The sequence below is a fragment of the Cervus canadensis genome, chromosome 3, assembly GCF_019320065.1.
Source record: "Cervus canadensis isolate Bull #8, Minnesota chromosome 3, ASM1932006v1, whole genome shotgun sequence".
Taxonomy (NCBI): Eukaryota; Metazoa; Chordata; class Mammalia; order Artiodactyla; family Cervidae; genus Cervus; species Cervus canadensis.
Window position 1 is genome coordinate 62,781,818 of NC_057388.1, and position 18,878 is coordinate 62,800,695.

An 18,878-nucleotide genomic window follows, 5' to 3' on the forward strand; every position below is an offset into this window, starting at 1 on the left:
AAACAGGTCTTACCGGGGGTGCTGACGGTGGGGGAGGGGGAGGAGCCCCCAGAGGCGGGGGAGGTGGAGGCAGAGGAGGAGGAGGAGGAGGTGGCGGCACTGGCATATGTCACGGCGTGGGTGTCTCTTTCTTACGAATGGTCCCAAGACAACGGTCTCTGCTCTGGAAAGGAGAAAAGGCAGAGTTTTAAACTTGGATGTCTTTATTCATGCACACGTCACACAAACATACGGATTTTATGGGTAGTTTGATTCACTTGCCATTCACTCTTCTTTCAATAAATACAGAATACCCACTGTGAGGCAGGCATTGTGTCTACTGCTGGAGACTGAAAGAAATAGCCAGATTTTAGACAGAATTAGGTAACAAAACTGATAAAAATTTAGCTATTTATGTCTCAATATAATAGAACATGTTAATACATAAATAGCAACACTCATTCCATAACAACTATTTCAAGTAACAGATTCTACCTCTTTAAGCATTAAACATCTATCATTTTGGATGCAGTTTAAAAGTATTCTGCACATACTCCCATTTTCCTAAGCAGAGCAAATGGAATGAAATTCAACTTTTTCTGAATGTTGCAGGCTCAATGGTCACTCAGGTTGCCAGCCCTCAGCCAGGCTTACATGGGCATTAGTTATTTTCCTGCTTCCTTCTGTTGTCACTCTTACTTTTCCTGCTGTTCTTCTGTTGTTGGCTCTACACAATCATCTGGGTGGGAGCCTGACACTTCTCCCCAAAGGCTTTATATCCAGTATTTGCTGCATGGAGGGCTTTGGGGTATGATTCTGCAAATATAGTTATGTTTCAAAGAGTTAATATTGTAGGATGTCTGATCTCCAGATAAATATGGCATTGCTCTGTAGCATGTGCTTGCATGCATATGTCTGTGAATGTTTTAAAATCTAGAAATAGAAATAAACCTCAGACGTAAGCAAGCGTAATTTTGTTTTTCTGTCCTTCTAGTCACTGGAAGACTGGAACAAGGCCTGTGCCTCTGTTTCTTCAATGTAAAATCCCAATTCATTTATAGTATTCTAGCTTTTATTTTTGATTTACCAACAGCGTTTACCATTTGCATCATGATCCTTATTAGTTATCTATTTTACATATATGAATAGTAGTATGTTTATGTCAATCCCAACCTTCCTATTTACCTCTCCTTCTTCACCTTCCTCCCATAACCATGTTTAGAGCTGATTTTCATTCATTATTCATGGTATAGTTGCCATGAAGACTGAGTTAGCAAATACCTGAACCACCACTCCTAGAAAAGATACAGGATTAGGCTTATGAGAGCCTCTGGTAACAAGATTTTTGTCAGCTGATAAACATATAGCTTTGTTTTATATACTTGTGTTTCTCATTAAAGATACCTTGTTTCATATAGACTGTTTTATAATTCTTGCCTGTGTGTGTGTGTGTGTGTGTGTGTGTGTGTGTGTTCAATTGCTCAGTCATGTCTGACTCTTTGCGGCCATGGACTGTAGCCTGTCAGGCTCCTCTGCCGGTGGAATTTCCCAGGCAAGAATACTGGAGTGGGTTGCGATTTCCTCCTCCAGGGGATCTTCCCAACCCAGGGATCAAACTCATGCCCCGTGTGTCTCCTGTATTGGCAGGCAGATTACTTTTCACTACTACCACCTGGGAAGCTCTTTATATTTTTCTCCATAAGGCACATCATAGCCTTCCTGCATTCAGGAGCACTAAGCATCACTTCACTACAATTGGGGGGACACGGAAACGAAATCACCAACAACATGCACAACATTTTGAAAAACATGGTGGTAAGTAGAATGTGAACAGGACACTTGTTTACTGGGTGAAAGTTGTAACCAGAAGGCAGAGTGCTGCCTTGTTCAACTTCAGTTGGGAACCTGGATATGATGAAGCAGGAAGGATAAGTGTACAGAATAGGTAATTAGCAAACTGTGGAATCCATGGATAATGAGGACTGACCCCTTTTTGTTGTGACTTTTTGAATGCCCTATACGTACTCAGGACTGTTTTATTTAATCCTTTCAACAATTCTGTGGTAGACATTGACATTTCCATAAAGAACCAAATTTCGTCTCAGAGAGTTTATGTAGTATCTACTAAGTTTCAGAAAGAGTATCAGAGCTTCATAAGAGCCCTGTCCTTTCTGATTCAAAACTGCATTTGTTTTATTAACTTGATATAATTCAGATCATATTACTTCTCTGCTTCCATCTTGCAAATATCTTGAAGTATTTCTGAGACCCTCGGGTGAAAAGGACCTTCTACAGGAAAGTATAACTCTTCCATGTGCTCCCCCTCTAACCTTAGCATCCTTTATTTTCCATCTAGGTTTACCTTTACAAATCTGAGAGTGACCAGGTGTCACTGGGCTTCTGTCTCGCTGAAATCAAAGGAATGATTTTTCAAGCTCTAACATGAAAGCATATTTTTTACATCTAGCACTTGATGGTGGTAAAGGCTTTTTCTTGACAGATATAATAATTAAGCAATTATCTAGAGCATAATTTGTTAAAATCTGACAGTTAAGAATGCAGAGCTCCAGGAAGTCACAAGCTGTACCCTGAGCTCTCTGATGCTTTGCGCTCTCCCAATACATTAAAAAATGTCATTTTGCTCTGTAGTGTATTAAAAGTGATTAGGATAAAAAAAGCCAGATTCTCAAAGGCTTTCATATTTTCTCCCAACTCATGAAATAATCCTGAAAATCAGCATCAAGATGTAGGTAAGATAGTCCAACACCGTTAGAGGAGAGGGTGGCAAATGGAATATAGAGCACTGTCAACACATGAGACTCTGACTATGGGGGACAGTGCTGGTCTTACAATCAGACCTGGGTTCTACTTCTGCCACTGCTTTTTCCCAGTTGTGTGGCTTCAGTAAAGTTACTGACTTGGTCAAAAAGTTCATTCGGGTTTTTCCCATTGAATGTTATGAAAAACCCGAATGGACCTTTTGGCCAACCCCATACTTAACCCGTCTCACTTTATTTGTAAAATAGTTACCATGCTTAATTCTTAGTTTGTTATCACAATTAAAACAAAGAATATAATACAGGTCCTGACACAAAGCAGACACTTAACTGAAGCTGCATTTATCTTATCACACCCCTTCCTTCACTGCCACAATAACTATAATAAAAGGTGGAGGAGAATAAATGCCCCAAGAGAGGTGTGGAGTGCCAAGGAATGTTATCATCAATTCAAACACAAGGAAGGGGGACAATAAATAAACATTTCATAGAAACTATTGCATTTTTCAACAGGTAGAAAGGTGGCTGTAAGAGTCGGTTCCTGTTGAAGAAGGAGCACATCAGCAGAGATAACAGAAGTAAAAGAGTGCAAGTAGCTGGGAGACTTCACATGTTTGGAAGAGAATAAGAAAAGGCTGGAACCACAGAGGGGCTTCGAGACACTATTCTGCAAGTGTCTCCTTCCTTGGGTCGAGGTGGGACATCTGGCATGTGGCCGTTTACCATCTTTTGAACACTTTTCCTAAGCCTGAGGAATTTCTTCTATTGTGAGTCCTGCCTCCCTCAGCCAGAAGACATGAATTCCTGTTCCTAGCACCACTTGCACGCAGAGAACTGACCACTGTGACCATGGACTCAGAGGTGAGGAAACAGTGGAAGGTAAGGTGTGGAGAAGCCAGGCCAATGGGAGAGAAGACCTGGGCCTGAAGCAGGAGCGCTCCCTCAACTCTGGCTGCTTGATATGCAATGGTTATGCAAGTCCAGTATTGACCAGATCTTCCCATTTTTTTCCCCCCAAAGTCTCCATATCCAGACTTTCGTGTGAAACCCAATTTTGAAGTAAAACCAAATAAAAGCATTTTTGAAAACCAGTGGGTCAACAGAACATGTCTGCAGGTCATCCAAGGACACACAAGATGCCAGAAGCCAACTGCTTTACAGGGAGCCGGTGAGGGGTGGGGCTGGGGCAGAAGAACTGATGCCTGCTTGTACAGGTGATGAACTTTCTCATGTACCCCTCCCCTCCCCTCCCCTTCATTCCCTACTTGATCAATCTGTCCTCATTCAGAGAGAGAGATGGACTGAACTTGCCTATGTTTTTATATTAAAAAGTTAAATATGTATGTATACCAGCTGAGCTTTTTGAGTTATTTCAGAGAGGAATAACTCATGGTCGACAATTTTACACACGAGTTGATCTTGTCATAATCACTTTTCTCCCCGAGAATAGTTTGTCAGATCACAGCTGTTCACAAATAGAAAATGTGCCTATTTTTTAACATATAAGCAAGGATTACTGCTACTATTTGACAAAAGTGTCTTTTGCTGGTTCTAAAAATATATTAGAATAGGAATCTGAAAATAAGGTTCTCTGGGCACTCATAACTTTTTATGTTTTGACACTGTCCAACTGAATCCCTTGTTTCTTTGGTTATGAAGTCGGGAAAAGAGAAGAGAGATTTGTCACCTCTGAACTAATGCAGGTGGGAGAACCCTGTGAGGCCATTCATCTCTCACATCAAGGTTTCAGCAGGGTCCTGACACTATCAATCAGTCATTTATTTATCAAAGGTGCTTCGCGGCCAGGAAATCACAACCCGAGTGCATGAGCATATAAGGCACACACAAAGAGGTTCTCTAAAAATATGTGGTAAAACTGCCAAAGCTATAAGTAAAAGAATAAAGAACTTTAAAAAATCTTCTCTCCAGGTAATGGCGAAAATGATTTACAAGTGGTCACTTTCTGTTGTCACTTCCTCATTGTTTCAGAGCGAATTCTCTGGGCAGAGTCCTCTCCTGGGACTTCCCACCTGGAAGCTCTCATGCCCCACCCTCCACCTTGCTCAGTGAAGACTGCCCACTTATTGGGCAAGTGGAAGTTGGTGCTCTCACCCTCAATAGTACAAAATTCCTAGAATAGTTAGCCTTTTGGGGGTAGTGGGGCATGTTGATCTGAGTAGGAAAGGAAGCAGGGGATAGGGCAGGGGGAAATAAAAAGCACAGGATAAAATAAATTCTTGAACACTGGTGTTCTAGATTATAGTAAGATAAGTTAGTCCTGACACAACCCTTGCTATGTGCCAGGCCCTATCCTTAACTCTTTTCACATATAAACCCGTTTAAGCCCCACAGTATCCTAATCAGATGGATAATACCATTACTGCTATCTTTCAGATGAGGAAATTGAGGCCCAGAGAGGTTAAGAAACCTGCTTAAAGTAACAGAGTGAATTACTGGAAGAGCTGGCGTTCAAATCTGAGGTGTCAGGCTCCAGAGTCCACGCTCTTAAGCATCATATTAACTTAAATCACTTGTAAACCTATGACTTTTATAGTTTTTAACCACATCCACACACCACCTGAATTAACTTTCAGTTAATTGTTACTTTGCAAAAGAAACTTTAAATTATTACCATAAATGGAAGTCAATACCACTTGCCATCAATAGATAGTGATAATAAAAATCAACTTAATGATTATTAAAATAAAATGTTCACCTGTATACCATCCAAACTCATTTCAGGCTTCCTTAGTGATACCTAAACCTTGGTCCTCTGGGGATCAGTGGTCTGGAGCAGTGTTTCCCAACAGTGATGGAGGATAAATTGCCCAAGGGGTCCTGTTAAAATGTGATTCTGATTCAATAGGTCTAGGGTGGGGCCTGAAATTCTGCATTTCTAACAAATTTCCAGGTGGGGCCTGAAGTGCTGATCTGGGAACCACACCTTGAGTAGCTCTAGAATGTTTTAAGAGTGCGTGGTCTCCACCTCAGACCTACTAAATTGGAATTTTTGAGTCTCTTGCCAACAAGAGATTTTGTGCTCACTGAAGTCTGAATAGCCCTGTTCTTTACCAGGATGATGAAATGCCCTGCCCCACATAGATGGGAGTTGTGTCCTCTACTGAGAAGGCTCTTTCTTCTGTAGACCCAGTTCATCTCAGCAGGCTGAAAATGGCACTCTACTTAGGACTGGAGTTGACACACGAAGGAGACAGAAATGGAGCTGAGCGCCATTTCACCTTTCACACAGGTGACATGAAGGGCTTCCCACACCTGAGATACACACGTGCCAACCACACCTCCTGAAGCTCAATCTGTTCAGGTCTGACTGGATGTGACAGTTAATTATCTGCTGAAATGCTTCCCAGGCGGCACTAGTGGCAGAAGAACCTGCCTGCCAATGCAGGAGATGTAAGAGACTCGGGTTCGATCCCTGGGTTCGGAAGATCCCCCAGAGGAGGGCACGACAACCCATTCCAGTATTGCCTGGAGAATCCCATGGGCAGAGGAGCCTGGTGGGCTACAGACCATAGGGTCGCAAAGAGTCAGACACGACTGAAGTGACTTAGCAGGCACACACATGAAATGCTTAAAGGGTGAATGCATATGGTCCATGAGTGTTGTAAAACCAAGATAAACTTTAACCACAACCTCATATGAAAGCTACTAAGTCATATCTACAATGAGCTCAGAAATTGATTTCCTTCTATAAGACTCTTACTGAATCACAAATTTGTTCCCAAATCATTGAATTCATTATAATAACTGAACAGTATTAGGTGAAAGGATATAAATAAAGATATTGGTAGTATTTATCACTGACTCAGGCATTTAAATTATCACTAAATGCCACAAAAATCATTGTCTGCGTGGTTCCCAAGAGTGAAAGGAGAAAATATTGATTTCATGTTTTCTTTTTTTTTCTGTCTTGAATTAGCTAAAAGAAGAATGAGGCTAATTAAAAATACATGATATTAATTACACATTTATAAGCAAGCCTCATTTTATATAACAGCTATGCTTCTGAAAAATGGCATCTCTAATTTTGGAAAAATCGAGCTATGCTTTAAGGATACAAAAGGAGGTTATTATTCAGTGGAAATCCATAATCAATGTTATAAAATAACGAGTCATTTTATAAAATAAACTACCACCTCTCGAATCTATTATATCATCACTGGAAAAGACCTTGATGCTGGGAAAGATTGAAGGCAAAAGGAGAAGGGGGCGGCAGAGGATGAGATGTCTAGATAGTATCACCAACTCAGTGGACATGAATTTGAGCAAATTCTAAGAGATAGTGAAGGACAGAGGAACCCAGCTTGCTGCAGTCCACCAGGTGGCAAAAACTCAGACATGACCTAGCGACTGAACAACAACAAACAACAAGAGATTTTATAAGGAGGATGTTTCTTACTTTCTAAGGCTGAGGTGGTCACTTTTCCCCTGGGACTGTGAATACTCTTAAAATGCTGTTCTGAGAATCACTGAGGAAATAATGTACCGACTAGAGAGGGCCACAGGGAACAAGTCTACAAGACACATCCTTTCTGATCTAGTTTTGCTTCTGAGACTTCAGATGAGTTAAAGGATTTTCACAGTAGGAATAACTGCTGCAACTTGGGCCAGATAAGGATGCCTGGTTCAAGTTCTGGCGCCTCTAGTTCCCTGTCCAGCTTGAAGTTCTGCTCGAATCTCAAACAACCTGCAGCCAGGAGGCATCATCAGCTCTGTCACCTGGCACATCCTGTCCCACGGCAGCGAGCACACTTCACTGACAGCCAAGCCTGATACACTCACTGGAAGTCTCACCTCTCAGACGACACGGCATCACTCCCTGATTCACACAGGCTCCTTTCCTAAAGGCTCTTTGCTATGGAGTCCAGTTCTCCATCTCATCCTCCAATCAGTTCTACGAATCCTACCCTTTGCTCACACTGCATTTGTGACATTGTTACATATCCTTTATATCTCTGTGTGTTTGCCCATGCTATGCAGGCTGCATGTGATGGCTTTCGCCACCTGGAAAATGCCCACCAATCCTTTAAAACACACTCAGGTGCCAACTTCTCTGCACAGATTTTCTTCTCCCTTTGTCAGAGCTAACTGCTCCAATAGTACTTTGTTCACAATTTTATTACAGCATTGGGGACTCTGGCAATTTTCTTACACATGTCGATGTGTCCCCCTTCACTGGACCATGGGCTCCTTGAAGTTTCAAAGATAGGAACTACGTCTTAGGTATCTTGGTATTTCCAAGGCCAAAGGTAATGCTGAATACCATTGTTTTGGTGTTGCTATGGGGAGGAAATAGAAAACATACATATCAGGGGTCATGCCAACTGCTCAAGCAAAAGATGGAGACATGGCTTGGCAGCAGCATATTTATTGTGTCTACGGATGAAATCATTATCTTGACACTTTGAGAAAAATATTACCAACTAAAATAGGAAGGGAAGAAAAGGGCAGGAGAAATTTCTGTCCAACTGTTACTGGAGTGGGTAGCCTTTCCCTTCTCCAGGGGATCTTCCCAACCCAGGAATCGAACCCAGGTCTCCTGCATTACTGGCGGATTCTTTACCAGCTGAGCCTCAAGAGAAGTTCAGGCCTTATTATGGTACGGGAATAAAATATCTTCTGCATGTGGGATTCTCAAAGTTTACAGTGCTCACTGGAAAAGCTTCACCTGGCATGTTAGAAATGCTGTCATCAGAGAAGAATAGCTTAACAGTTGGGAGAACAGGTCTCTAGTTCTGGTTTTAATGGTCATCCATTTCCCCTTCTATAAAAATGTAAAGCGTGTTCCTTCTTCCCTGATTTGCATAAGTGTAAGGACCAAATAAGTACTTTGAGATAAGCATTAAACAAATAAAAAATAGTCTATAGTCCTCTCTAAAAAGCAATACTCTTTCAAATGTTATTTTTAAATTAAGGATATGGTGGCTTCTTGGCAAAGGAGACACTTGGCCTACAGGGCAGCAGAGATGAGACTTTAGTCTTTTAAATTAGAAAACACTTTTCCAAAACAACATTGAGTTCAAGGAGGTCTTCTGGTTTTCAGATCGTAGAGTGAAAACATCTCTGTTCCTTCCTTTTCTTGGAAACTGTTTCAAAATTGGAAGGAAGGGGAATCTCAGAAATATAATCTCGATTGTGGGGAGGAAAAACTAGATTTCTGTCACCCTGAAATTCAGTAAATGAGACAGAGCTGCCTGATGCTCAGAACAGCCAAATACAGAGTACACGTAAGGTGGTGTAGCCTACAATGTAGAGGGCAGGCCCGTGGCTGCGGGCCTTACAGTGTCATTCTCCAAAATGAGAAGCGCTGGCTCCTACAAGGAAGCTGGTGAGGAAGTCGCAGCAACACTTGTTTAGAACAATGGAAAAGGGTGTATAGGACAGCACAGGGGTGATCTTGGACCCTAGACACACTGGGGAACATGGAAGGAGGCAAAGACAAGCCATTCCAGCAGGTGCACTGCTAGAAATGAGGGAGGGCGAGGGAGAGAGTAAATCACGAGCTATCTAAAGCCCCTCTCTCTCTTTCTTCTCCTCTCTCCCTGCCCTCACGCTCTGTCATAAGGAGTGCTTCTCTGACCCAAAGAGAACTCTGCCTGGTCTAGAACCTGCCCTGGTCTTCTCCTCACATAATTATCCTGCAAATAGTTGGTCTAGACTTCCCTGGTGACTCAGATGGTAAAGAATCTGCTGCAATACAGGAGACCTGGGTTCAATCCCTGGGCTGAGAAGATCCCCTGGCGAAAGGAATAGCGACCCACTCTAGTATTCCTGCCTGGAGAGTTCCATGGACAGAGGAGTCTGGCAGGCTATAGTCCACAGGGTCTCAAAGAGTCGGACATGACTGAGTGACTGACACAAACACAGAAAGCATACAATTTATTCTACAATGAATACTCAACAAGGAACCATTAGAGAACCAGCACAAGAACTACAGAAAAAAAACTAGAAAGAAAAAGTAGGGAAAGGAATAGGACAAAGGATAGATGACAGATGAAAAACACAAGAAAACACACTGCTGTGAACAGATGAAAACAGTGACGAGGCATAAAACAATCAACTGGAAGAATTTTATGAGACTAGCTGTGAGAAAGACTCAATTTATACTGTATATTGTTTTTACATTTTTATACTTTTTGAAGTATGTATCTTGGGCATTGCTTCCCAGGTGGCGCAATGGTAAAGAATCCACCTGCCAATGCAGGAGACACAGGAGACACAGGTTTGATTCCTGGGTCAGAAAGATCCGTTGGAGGAGGGCACGACAACCCACTCCAGTATTCCTGTCTGGAAAATTCCATGGACAGAGATGTCTGTCAGGCTACAGGCCATCAGGTTGCAAAAGAGTCAGACATGACTGAGCACATATATGCCCACATCTTGGGCATTACTACCCACTGCAAAAACTAATTTAAAAAAGAAAGTTTTGGATTGCTTTCTTTACTTAGGACAATTGTGGAGAAGTAATTTTTTTAAAATGTTTTGCATTATCTTAAGAGACCCCTCTACATCTAAAAGGTAAATATAAATGAATAAATGAGTAAAGAAAAACATACATTTGTCTTGACCATTTGGTCTAAGTAAGCTGGATCCACAAAGAACAATACTGTGAGCTGACTGTGGGCTTTGCTGGCCAGGTCCTGCATGCAGACCTCCACAAAAGCTGTAGCCACTCCTATAACCAGTCACTAACATCAAAGTGACTGACCAAGTGGGCTCAGAAGACAATCAAGAATAGAGTAAAATAATTTTCCTCAAACTAATCCATAACCCCTAAGGTTTAATTCTTCTGTTAATACATGGTTATTATACAATGAGGAAGAGTTCTAAAACATGATTGCCCATTAGGCATGAATCATTTGTGAGTTGGTTCCATTTGTAACTAGTCATTCGTGTAACTAGTCATTCGTTAAATGGGAGTAAAAAAGAGAGCACCATAATTGGGAGGGGGGCACAGGTCTGAAAAGACAGTAGGTGGCTTTCTTTCTCCAGTCCCCAAATAATGCACTGCTAGATCTTACAGACAGGTATCTGGACCCGTCATTCTTCAGGATTCATAATTTAAGGCATTTGTAATTTACATAGACAACATCAAAATGACTACAGGTCAACCACCATTACTTAAAACCATTACTCAAAACTCAATGACCATCCATGACCACCAGGAATGCACATCAGACATAAAGCCAGATTTGATTTAGCCTTCTTCCTTCTACGAGTCTGCAGGTGAATTTCTAAAACCTTAGGACATACACATTTGTGTGAAAACCAGAAAAAAAGTCACGCACAAGCTGTTAAAATGTAGGAAAAAATGTTCACTTGCTCATCCTGTTTTAGGCAGTTATCTCACCTGTTTGTGAAGCTTCTTTATTCTTCCTCTGAAATACTGGGGAGCAACATGATGAACAAAAATGTTGCATTCAAAAGTTTAGAAGAATATTAGAACAAAAAACAGCTCTAAGGAATACAGCAGACTTAAAATCTATCTCTACATCATTAAAAGGAAATACAACTACATCTCTGGTCTTTTTTCTTGGTTCTACCATATGAGAAGAAAAAAATGTCTCCTCTTCTACTAGGGTCATAATTATGTATGTCAGACACATAGCAAAGGGGCCAGTCTTTTTTTTTTTACTATGTTTATTCACCGGGCAGATATAGTTGATGATTTCATACTGATGTGCCTGGCTGGGAGAGCTCTTTGTTAAACAATTCATTAAAAAAACAATAGCTCACATGTACGAAGCAGATTTCTTGCGTTAACAATTCTGATTGTTATTTACATAATTATCTTTCATCCCCCCAAGTAACTCTGTATGACAGATACTAATTCCCATTTCACAGATAAGGAAACAAAGGCTCAAAGATGTAAAGTCATAGCCCGAGATCAAATAGTTGGAACTTGACAAAGCCACATTCACCCCAAGTGAACTGCTCCTAAGCGTGTGCACTCTCCACTACTTCACCCAGCTTCTGACAAGCATCTCGGCCTTTGCACAGTCAATGCAGAAAGTATTTACTGAGCTTCTTCCATGTGTTAGGCACTATGATAGCCACTGAGTGAAACTATAAACATGAATATCAGGTAATTAATGAATACTTGACAAAAAGATAAATCTATAGATACATGGCTGCTATCCAGGAATGATAGCTCATAACACTTGCAGCTGCTGTTTAGTTGCTAAGTCATGTGCAACTCTTTTATGACCCCGTGGACTGTAGCCCACCAGGCTTCTCTGTCCATGGGATTTCCCAGGTAAGAATACTGGAGTGAGCTGCCATTTCCTTCTCCGGGGGATCTTCCCAACTCAGGGATCAAATCAGGTCTCCTGCATTGGCAGGCAGATTCTTTACCACTGAGCCACCTGGGAAGCCCTATAATATTTACGTATTGAAAGCTACTATGTGCCAGGCACTTCGCTAGAAAGGCAGAAAAAAAGGGGAAAAAAAGAGGTAACAATAAAGCATATGGTATATAAAAGGCACAAAATAAATTCCAATATATCAGTAATCATAATAACTATAAACAGATTATTAGCTTCTCCTACTAAAGGACAAAGATATTCAAATTGATTTAAAAATTAACTGTATTTCCTTTACAAGAAACACAGCTAAAACAAAGTGATGTTTAAAACTTTGAAAATAAAACAATGAAAACAATACTCAAGTAGACACTAAAAATTGGTACAGAACCCTCATACTTTGCTGGTGAAAATGTAAAATGGAGCAGCCACTTTGGAAGTGTCTGTAAGTTCCTCACAACATTAAACAGAATTACCATAAGATCAGCAACTGCACTCCAACATATCTCCAAGAGAAATGAAAACATTTGCCTACACAAAAACTTATACATGAAAGTTTATAATAGCATTGCTTAATATAGCCAAAGTGTAGAAACAGCCCAAACATCAATCAACTTATGAGTGGATAAACAAAATGTAGTATGGCTGTGCTATTATTTAGCAATAAAAAGGAATGAAGTACTGATACATGCTATAGCATGGATAAATGCAAAAGACAGCATGCTAAGAAGTCAATCATATACTGTATGATTCCATTCATATGAAATTTCAGAATGGATAAATAAAAAAAAAAAGTAGATTAGTAGTTGTCAGGGCTGAGGAGAGGGGTATGGGAAGGGACGTCCAATGGGTTTCTTTCGGGGATGATAAAAATGTTCTGGAATTAAGATGATGGTGTTAGTTGTGTGACTGTGTGAATATTCTAACAACCACTGAATTGAATACTTTAAAAGAGTGAATTTTATGGTATGTGAATTATATTGTAATAAGGCTGCTTTTTTTTTTTTTTTAAAGTTGTTCAGCATGATTAATACCAGGCAAAGCAGAATCCAGGGGAAAAACATATACATAGAAATATCAAGTGTTCTGGAAATATAAATGAAAAGATAATTAATTGCTTCCATGGCTTATGGACCATGAAAAGCATAAGAAACCTCTGAGTCAGGTCTTCGGTGACTGAAAGGAGTGGGGAGGGGATGAGCAAAGCTTTGCCATGTAGGCATGTATGGGGTGTGGGGCAAACAGTCCCAGGGAGCATGGTGCTCACAGAGCTAGGTTGTTCAGGAGTCTGAGCTTTATTTTAATTTTTTTAAAAAGGAGACATGTTAGATGCAGCATGTTTTACATATAGCACTCTAGGGGCCATTGGGGAAAAAGAATTATAGGGAGAAGAAGTAGCAAGTAGGTATATCAATCTGGGGATTCACACAAGCAAGGATGGATATTTATTTGAATTAGAGTAACTGCAGTGGGGTAGAGCCAAGGAGGATAAAAATTTGGATGTTGGAGATGGGTGGGGAGAGAAGATCCTAGGATAACCCCACGGCTCCTTGCCAAGACAATCTAGTATTAATTAAGGAAGGCAGGAACAAATGTGTGGGTGTTGGGGGTGGTGCACAGGTGGGGAGAAGTGAGTTTAATTTGAAGCATATGAGGTCCTTTTGGCAAATGGAAATTTGGATCTGAAATTTAGAAAAGAAGCAAGGCTGGTAACAGAGATTTAGGAATCTACATAAGACAGCTGGGTGTGTTTCATTTTCTAATGTTAATTGCATGAAAAACTAAAAAAGTGTAACACTTTAAATTACTGAGTCAGGTTTTGTAGTTTCTAATTAAGTCAAGGACATAATTAGACAGGCTAATAATGGAGGTTATGTCAAGTGGTTGATAATTTTAGTTGCCTACTCAATAACCATTTCCTCTTCTTCCTTAGAGCAACTGCCCTAGCTGGAGGGGGGTGGGGTTGGGGTAGCAGTTGCAGTTTACCTAGCTAAAACTATTTGATTTTTCAGATTTTACATTTTAGAGCAGCACTGTGACACCATTTTGGCCAATGAGATGTAGCCAGAAGTAGCTGGGGAGGCCAGCACTTTCTATATAAAAAGGCAAAGCCTCCCTAAGAGAAGGGCTCTCATTCTTTAGGTATTTATACCTTTCTTTTCTTCTCACCTGGGGCTTCCCTGGTGGCTCAGACGGTTAAGAATCTGCCTGGAATACAGGAGACCCAGGTTCAATCCCTGGGTCGGGAAGTCCCCCTGGAGAAGGAAATGGCCACCCACTACAGTATTCATGCCTGGAGAATTCTATGGACAGAGGAATCTGGTGGGCTAGAGTCCATGGGACCGCAAAGAGTTGGACACGACTGAGCGACTAACACACACTTTCTTCTTGCCTAAAGATGTAAGCCTAGAGATACGGCAGCCATATTGCGACCACGAAGCAACTGGATTTCAGATGATGTACTACATGGTGAGGATAGTGAAGCAGGAAGATGGAAAGAGGCTGATTCTCTGATAGCACTGTTTGAGCTCCTTCTTCAGCCAAGACTGCAGCCATGAAATTAAAAGACACTTGCTCCTTGGAAGAAAAGTTATGACCAACCTAGACAGCATATTAAAAAGCAGAGACATTATTTTGCCAACCAAGGTCCATCTAGTCAAAGCTATGGTTTTCCCAGTAGTCATGTATGGATGTGAGAGTTGGACTATAAAGAAAGCTGAGCACTGAAGAATTGATGATTTTGAACTGTGGTGTTGGAGAAGACTCTTGAGAGTCCCTTGGACAGCAGGGAGATCCAACCAGTCCATCCTAAAGAAAATCAGTCCTGAATATTCATTGGAAGGACTGATGCAGAAGCTGAAACTCCAATACTTTGGTCATCTGATGTGAAGAACTGACTGGTTTGAAAAGACCCTGACCCTGAGAACGATTGAAGGTGGGAGGAGAAGGGGATGACAGAGGATGAGATGGTTGGATTGGCATCACGGGCTCAATGGACATGAGTTTGAGTAAACTCTGAGAGTTAGTGATGGACAGGGAGGCTTAGCGTGCTGCAGTCCATGGGGTTGCAAAAAGTCGGATACGACTGAGCAACTGAACTGAACTGATCAGCCCTGGACTTTCTTTCTTGGGAGTCTATTTCTACAAGACACACTTCTATCTGGTTAAGCCAGATTCTCATGTGTGCATTGCTTTTTGTTTTGTTTGTTTTGGCTGCTGAATGTAATCCTAACTGATACAAATCATATTTGGGCTAATATATACATTAATATATACATTATACATATAATAATACATTGTATATATATAAAACATGAGACTAAAAAGACATGTCCATTATTTCAAGTACTAAAAAAAAAAGTTTAAAAATCAAATATCACTTATTCTTACTACCAAGAGGTAATAAATGCCTTAAGGGGCCTAAAAGATAGTACAGAGCACTGGATATTTATTTTTCCAAACAGTAGCTAAAGGGAGATTATGGGATTACCAGTATTAAGAAAATTCATGAACACATCTATTAATGAGTATACATGCATGATGACACCTTTGGACTTTTTCTGGATAAAGTAAACTGATCTGGCTCATTTATATAGGTTCTATCAGAACCAATGTTCTTAAAGATAGGACTGTTCACCTGATTCTTACAAGAACTATAATGTTTGGGAGAAAGAATCTTTCTACTCTCCCAGGAACTCAGTAAGCACAGCTAAGGAAACAGTACATCCCCCAACCACTGTGTTCTGGCCCTTCACAGAAGAGCTTCTATAGGGTTGTGCTCTGGGAGCATGTCTCCAGAACTGCAGTCAGTAACGTTCTAGGAAACACCTTATTATTATTACCTTCTACCACAAAATTTCCATTGTCTTCATGGCAGGAACCATGTTGAAGACTTTGGTCTCTATGGCAACAGAGACTTTGAGGACTCACCAGGAGAAAGCCATCCCAGGTTCCAGGACCAGGAAAAGCTGTGTAACTGATCTCTTTTTATCTCATGGTCACTGTGGATCAGGTAACTATTCGTGTTTCCCTCTTTGTTTTGGCTACTGGGAAGCTCTGACAAATTTTTAATCCCATCTCCAGAAACTACACCAAACCTTAAACTCATCTCTAGAAATTACCTGCACCTTATAACATAATCTTGTTCACTAAACTACCTCTAATTTTACCTTTTTCAAAATAATTGTATTTATTTAGTTTTGGCTGTGCTGGGTCTTCCTTGTTGCAGCGCAAGGACTTCTCATTGCAGTGGCTTCTTCATGAGCTCTAGGGCACGTGGGCTCAGTAGCTGTGGCTCCTGGGCTCCAGAGCACAGGCTCAGTAGTTGTGGCACATGGAATTAGTTGCTCTATGGCATGTGGAATCTTCCCAGATCAGGGATTGAACCCATGTGTCCTGAATTCTGGGGTGGATTCTTTCCCACTGAGCCACCAGGGAAGCCCCCTTCTAATTTTATGTTGCTTTTTAATCTGTGTGTTTTCTTTACTGCTGTTTCATTATCTATTAATCTGATGTTGTTAACTCCTTTAATGCTTTATGGAACGAAGAGCATTTCAGGCAAAATTTTTTTAAAAACATCAGATGATAACGACAATAATAATAATAGCTAATTTATTGACATTGCTATGAACCAAGCACTGTCTTAGGCTTAACTTAGGTTATTTACCCTAAATAGGCGATAAGTAGTATTATTACTAGGTCCACTCTACAGATGAAAAAACTGAGACACAGAAAGGTGAAGTAATTTGTCCAATGTCATACAACCAAGTGATGAATGCAAGATTCAAACCCAGGTATTTTGAATTACAAACATTTTACAAAAGAAGAAATAATTATATTTAATTTCTAAAAGAAGCAGAGACATTCTGATCTTATAGGCTGAGCTTAACATTCTTCAGCTTTAAAGGAGATGTCAATTGTACAATCATGCCTGATGATCCATATTTATAGAGAGGAATAAGACGTTAAAAGTCAAAAGGACGGTTAATCCAAATTGGCTTTTGGTCTTTAAATATGAATATATCCATTCATTCACTCCCTCATTCACTATTCATCACCTGCCACCAACAATGCAGGTGCTGGGAAGAGGTGAAGCAGACATAGTCCCTGCCCTCCAGGAGCACAGGTGCAATAAAGGAGAGTCAGACAGGTAAAGGGCATCTTGGACTTATGAGCTGGCTGACAGAACCAGAGCAGGGCGTGGCATGATCATTCCCAGAGCAGTTTAGCTCTTGGCCCCTGTGTCCATCTGATAACGGGAGTGCTCAGTCGCTCAGTTGTGTCCAACTCTTTGCGACGCCGTAGATTGTAGCTCACCAGGCTCCTCTGTCCATGGGATTTTCCAGGCAAGAATACTGGAGTGGGTTTCCATTTCCTCCTTCAGGGGATTGTCCTGACTCAGGGATTGAACCGGTGTCTCCTAGTTTCCTTAATTTCCTGCATTGGCAGGTGGATTCTTTACCACTGCAAAGCCGGATAATGGGAGTAGGAAGAATCAGCTCCCTTACAGGACTGTTGGATTGATTTCATATGTAGAAAGCTCTTAGCCTAGCCACACACAAAAGCCTCCAGGACAAGGCAGCCTTTGGCTCTTAAGGCATAGTGGATGGCAGCCTGGGCATCTTGTTCTGACACACACCTGCCCTCATTTGGACACAAGTTCTCACAAGCTCTCTACTTAGCTACTCCGCAGCACCGAAGGCTTACAGTCCATGGACAGGCCTGGCGCTTCCTTTCTGCATGCGGCCATCTCACGTTCAGTGTCTCGCCGAAGTACATCGCCCACACAGGATGAATATTTCTTCAAGATGCACTTGAAAATCTTTCACAGTGTCTGGCCCACAAAATGCTCCCCAGGCATTTTTGCCACATTTGCTCTGCATCACTTATCTCTTTGGCACTTCAGCAAGGCAGTTCACCACATGATTCCCCTGCTGCAAAATGGATCGGGTTCCTGCTTGGGCAGGTCGAAGGAAAGACCCAACTAGAATTGCAAAGGGGACGTTTCAAGTGCACTCTTGGCTGAAGTCAGTGAGAAAACATATGTGCTGCACCTGCTCGGCATCAGCTGGGAATCGTCTGTCTCTTCGGTTTTGCACTATGGCTAAATAAGAAGCAATTAATCATTTTCTCACCAACCCTAACTCATATTTAATAGTTCCCTCTCAAAGTCTGTTTTGTCATGCTCTCAGCAGAGTCAGTCAAACACTACGATTCCTTTCTAAATATTCCCGCAGCCAGATGGCAGGAACACTAACTGTGACGTGGCAAAACTTGCCTAAAGATAACTTGGTGATGCATAATCACGCTGGATGGCACTCGGCAAAGCAGATCCATCCAGATACCTCTTTAGCTGCCCAACTTAATCCAGCTTCTTCAAACCAAAACTTTCCAGTTCCAAAAGCAAGACACATTCAACTCTGCAATGTGGTATTGGCTGGTAAGACGAACACGATTCTACTCCTTTGGGTTCTGCATTTTAGGCAGAAGTATAAAATCACTAGAAGAACACATTTGAGGACAGTTTCTCAAAATCATTTTCTAGATAAAATGTTCCTGTACCCTCAAGGTTCAAATATTTCCACACCAAGTGTAAGTATGTTTATAACACGTTTGCTGGAAAACAAATTTCTGTCCTTCTGCTGAGTTATTTTTGTAGGTTTTTTTTTAAACTTAAGCATTAATAAACATATATCTATAAATTCTAGACTGTAGGGAAGTTGGCTATTCTTCCCTAGTGAAAATCCTACATGTTTTTTTCTAGAGTGAATTATGTTTTGGTTTTCAGATCTTTTCTAGGTTG

At 41.1% G+C, this 18,878-nt stretch overlaps 1 protein-coding gene across 1 annotated transcript in view; it reads right to left on the reverse strand.

The window, feature by feature from the left end:
* WIPF3 (WAS/WASL interacting protein family member 3) overlaps nucleotides 1-18,878 on the reverse strand; it is a 77,920-nt gene that overhangs the window by 56,457 nt on the left and 2,585 nt on the right. Inside the window, exon 2 of the mRNA XM_043463299.1 lies at nucleotides 14-163. Coding sequence (XP_043319234.1) covers nucleotides 14-106 — 93 coding nt within the window. The 5' untranslated portion in view covers nucleotides 107-163. The remainder of the gene's footprint in view (nucleotides 1-13; nucleotides 164-18,878) is intronic.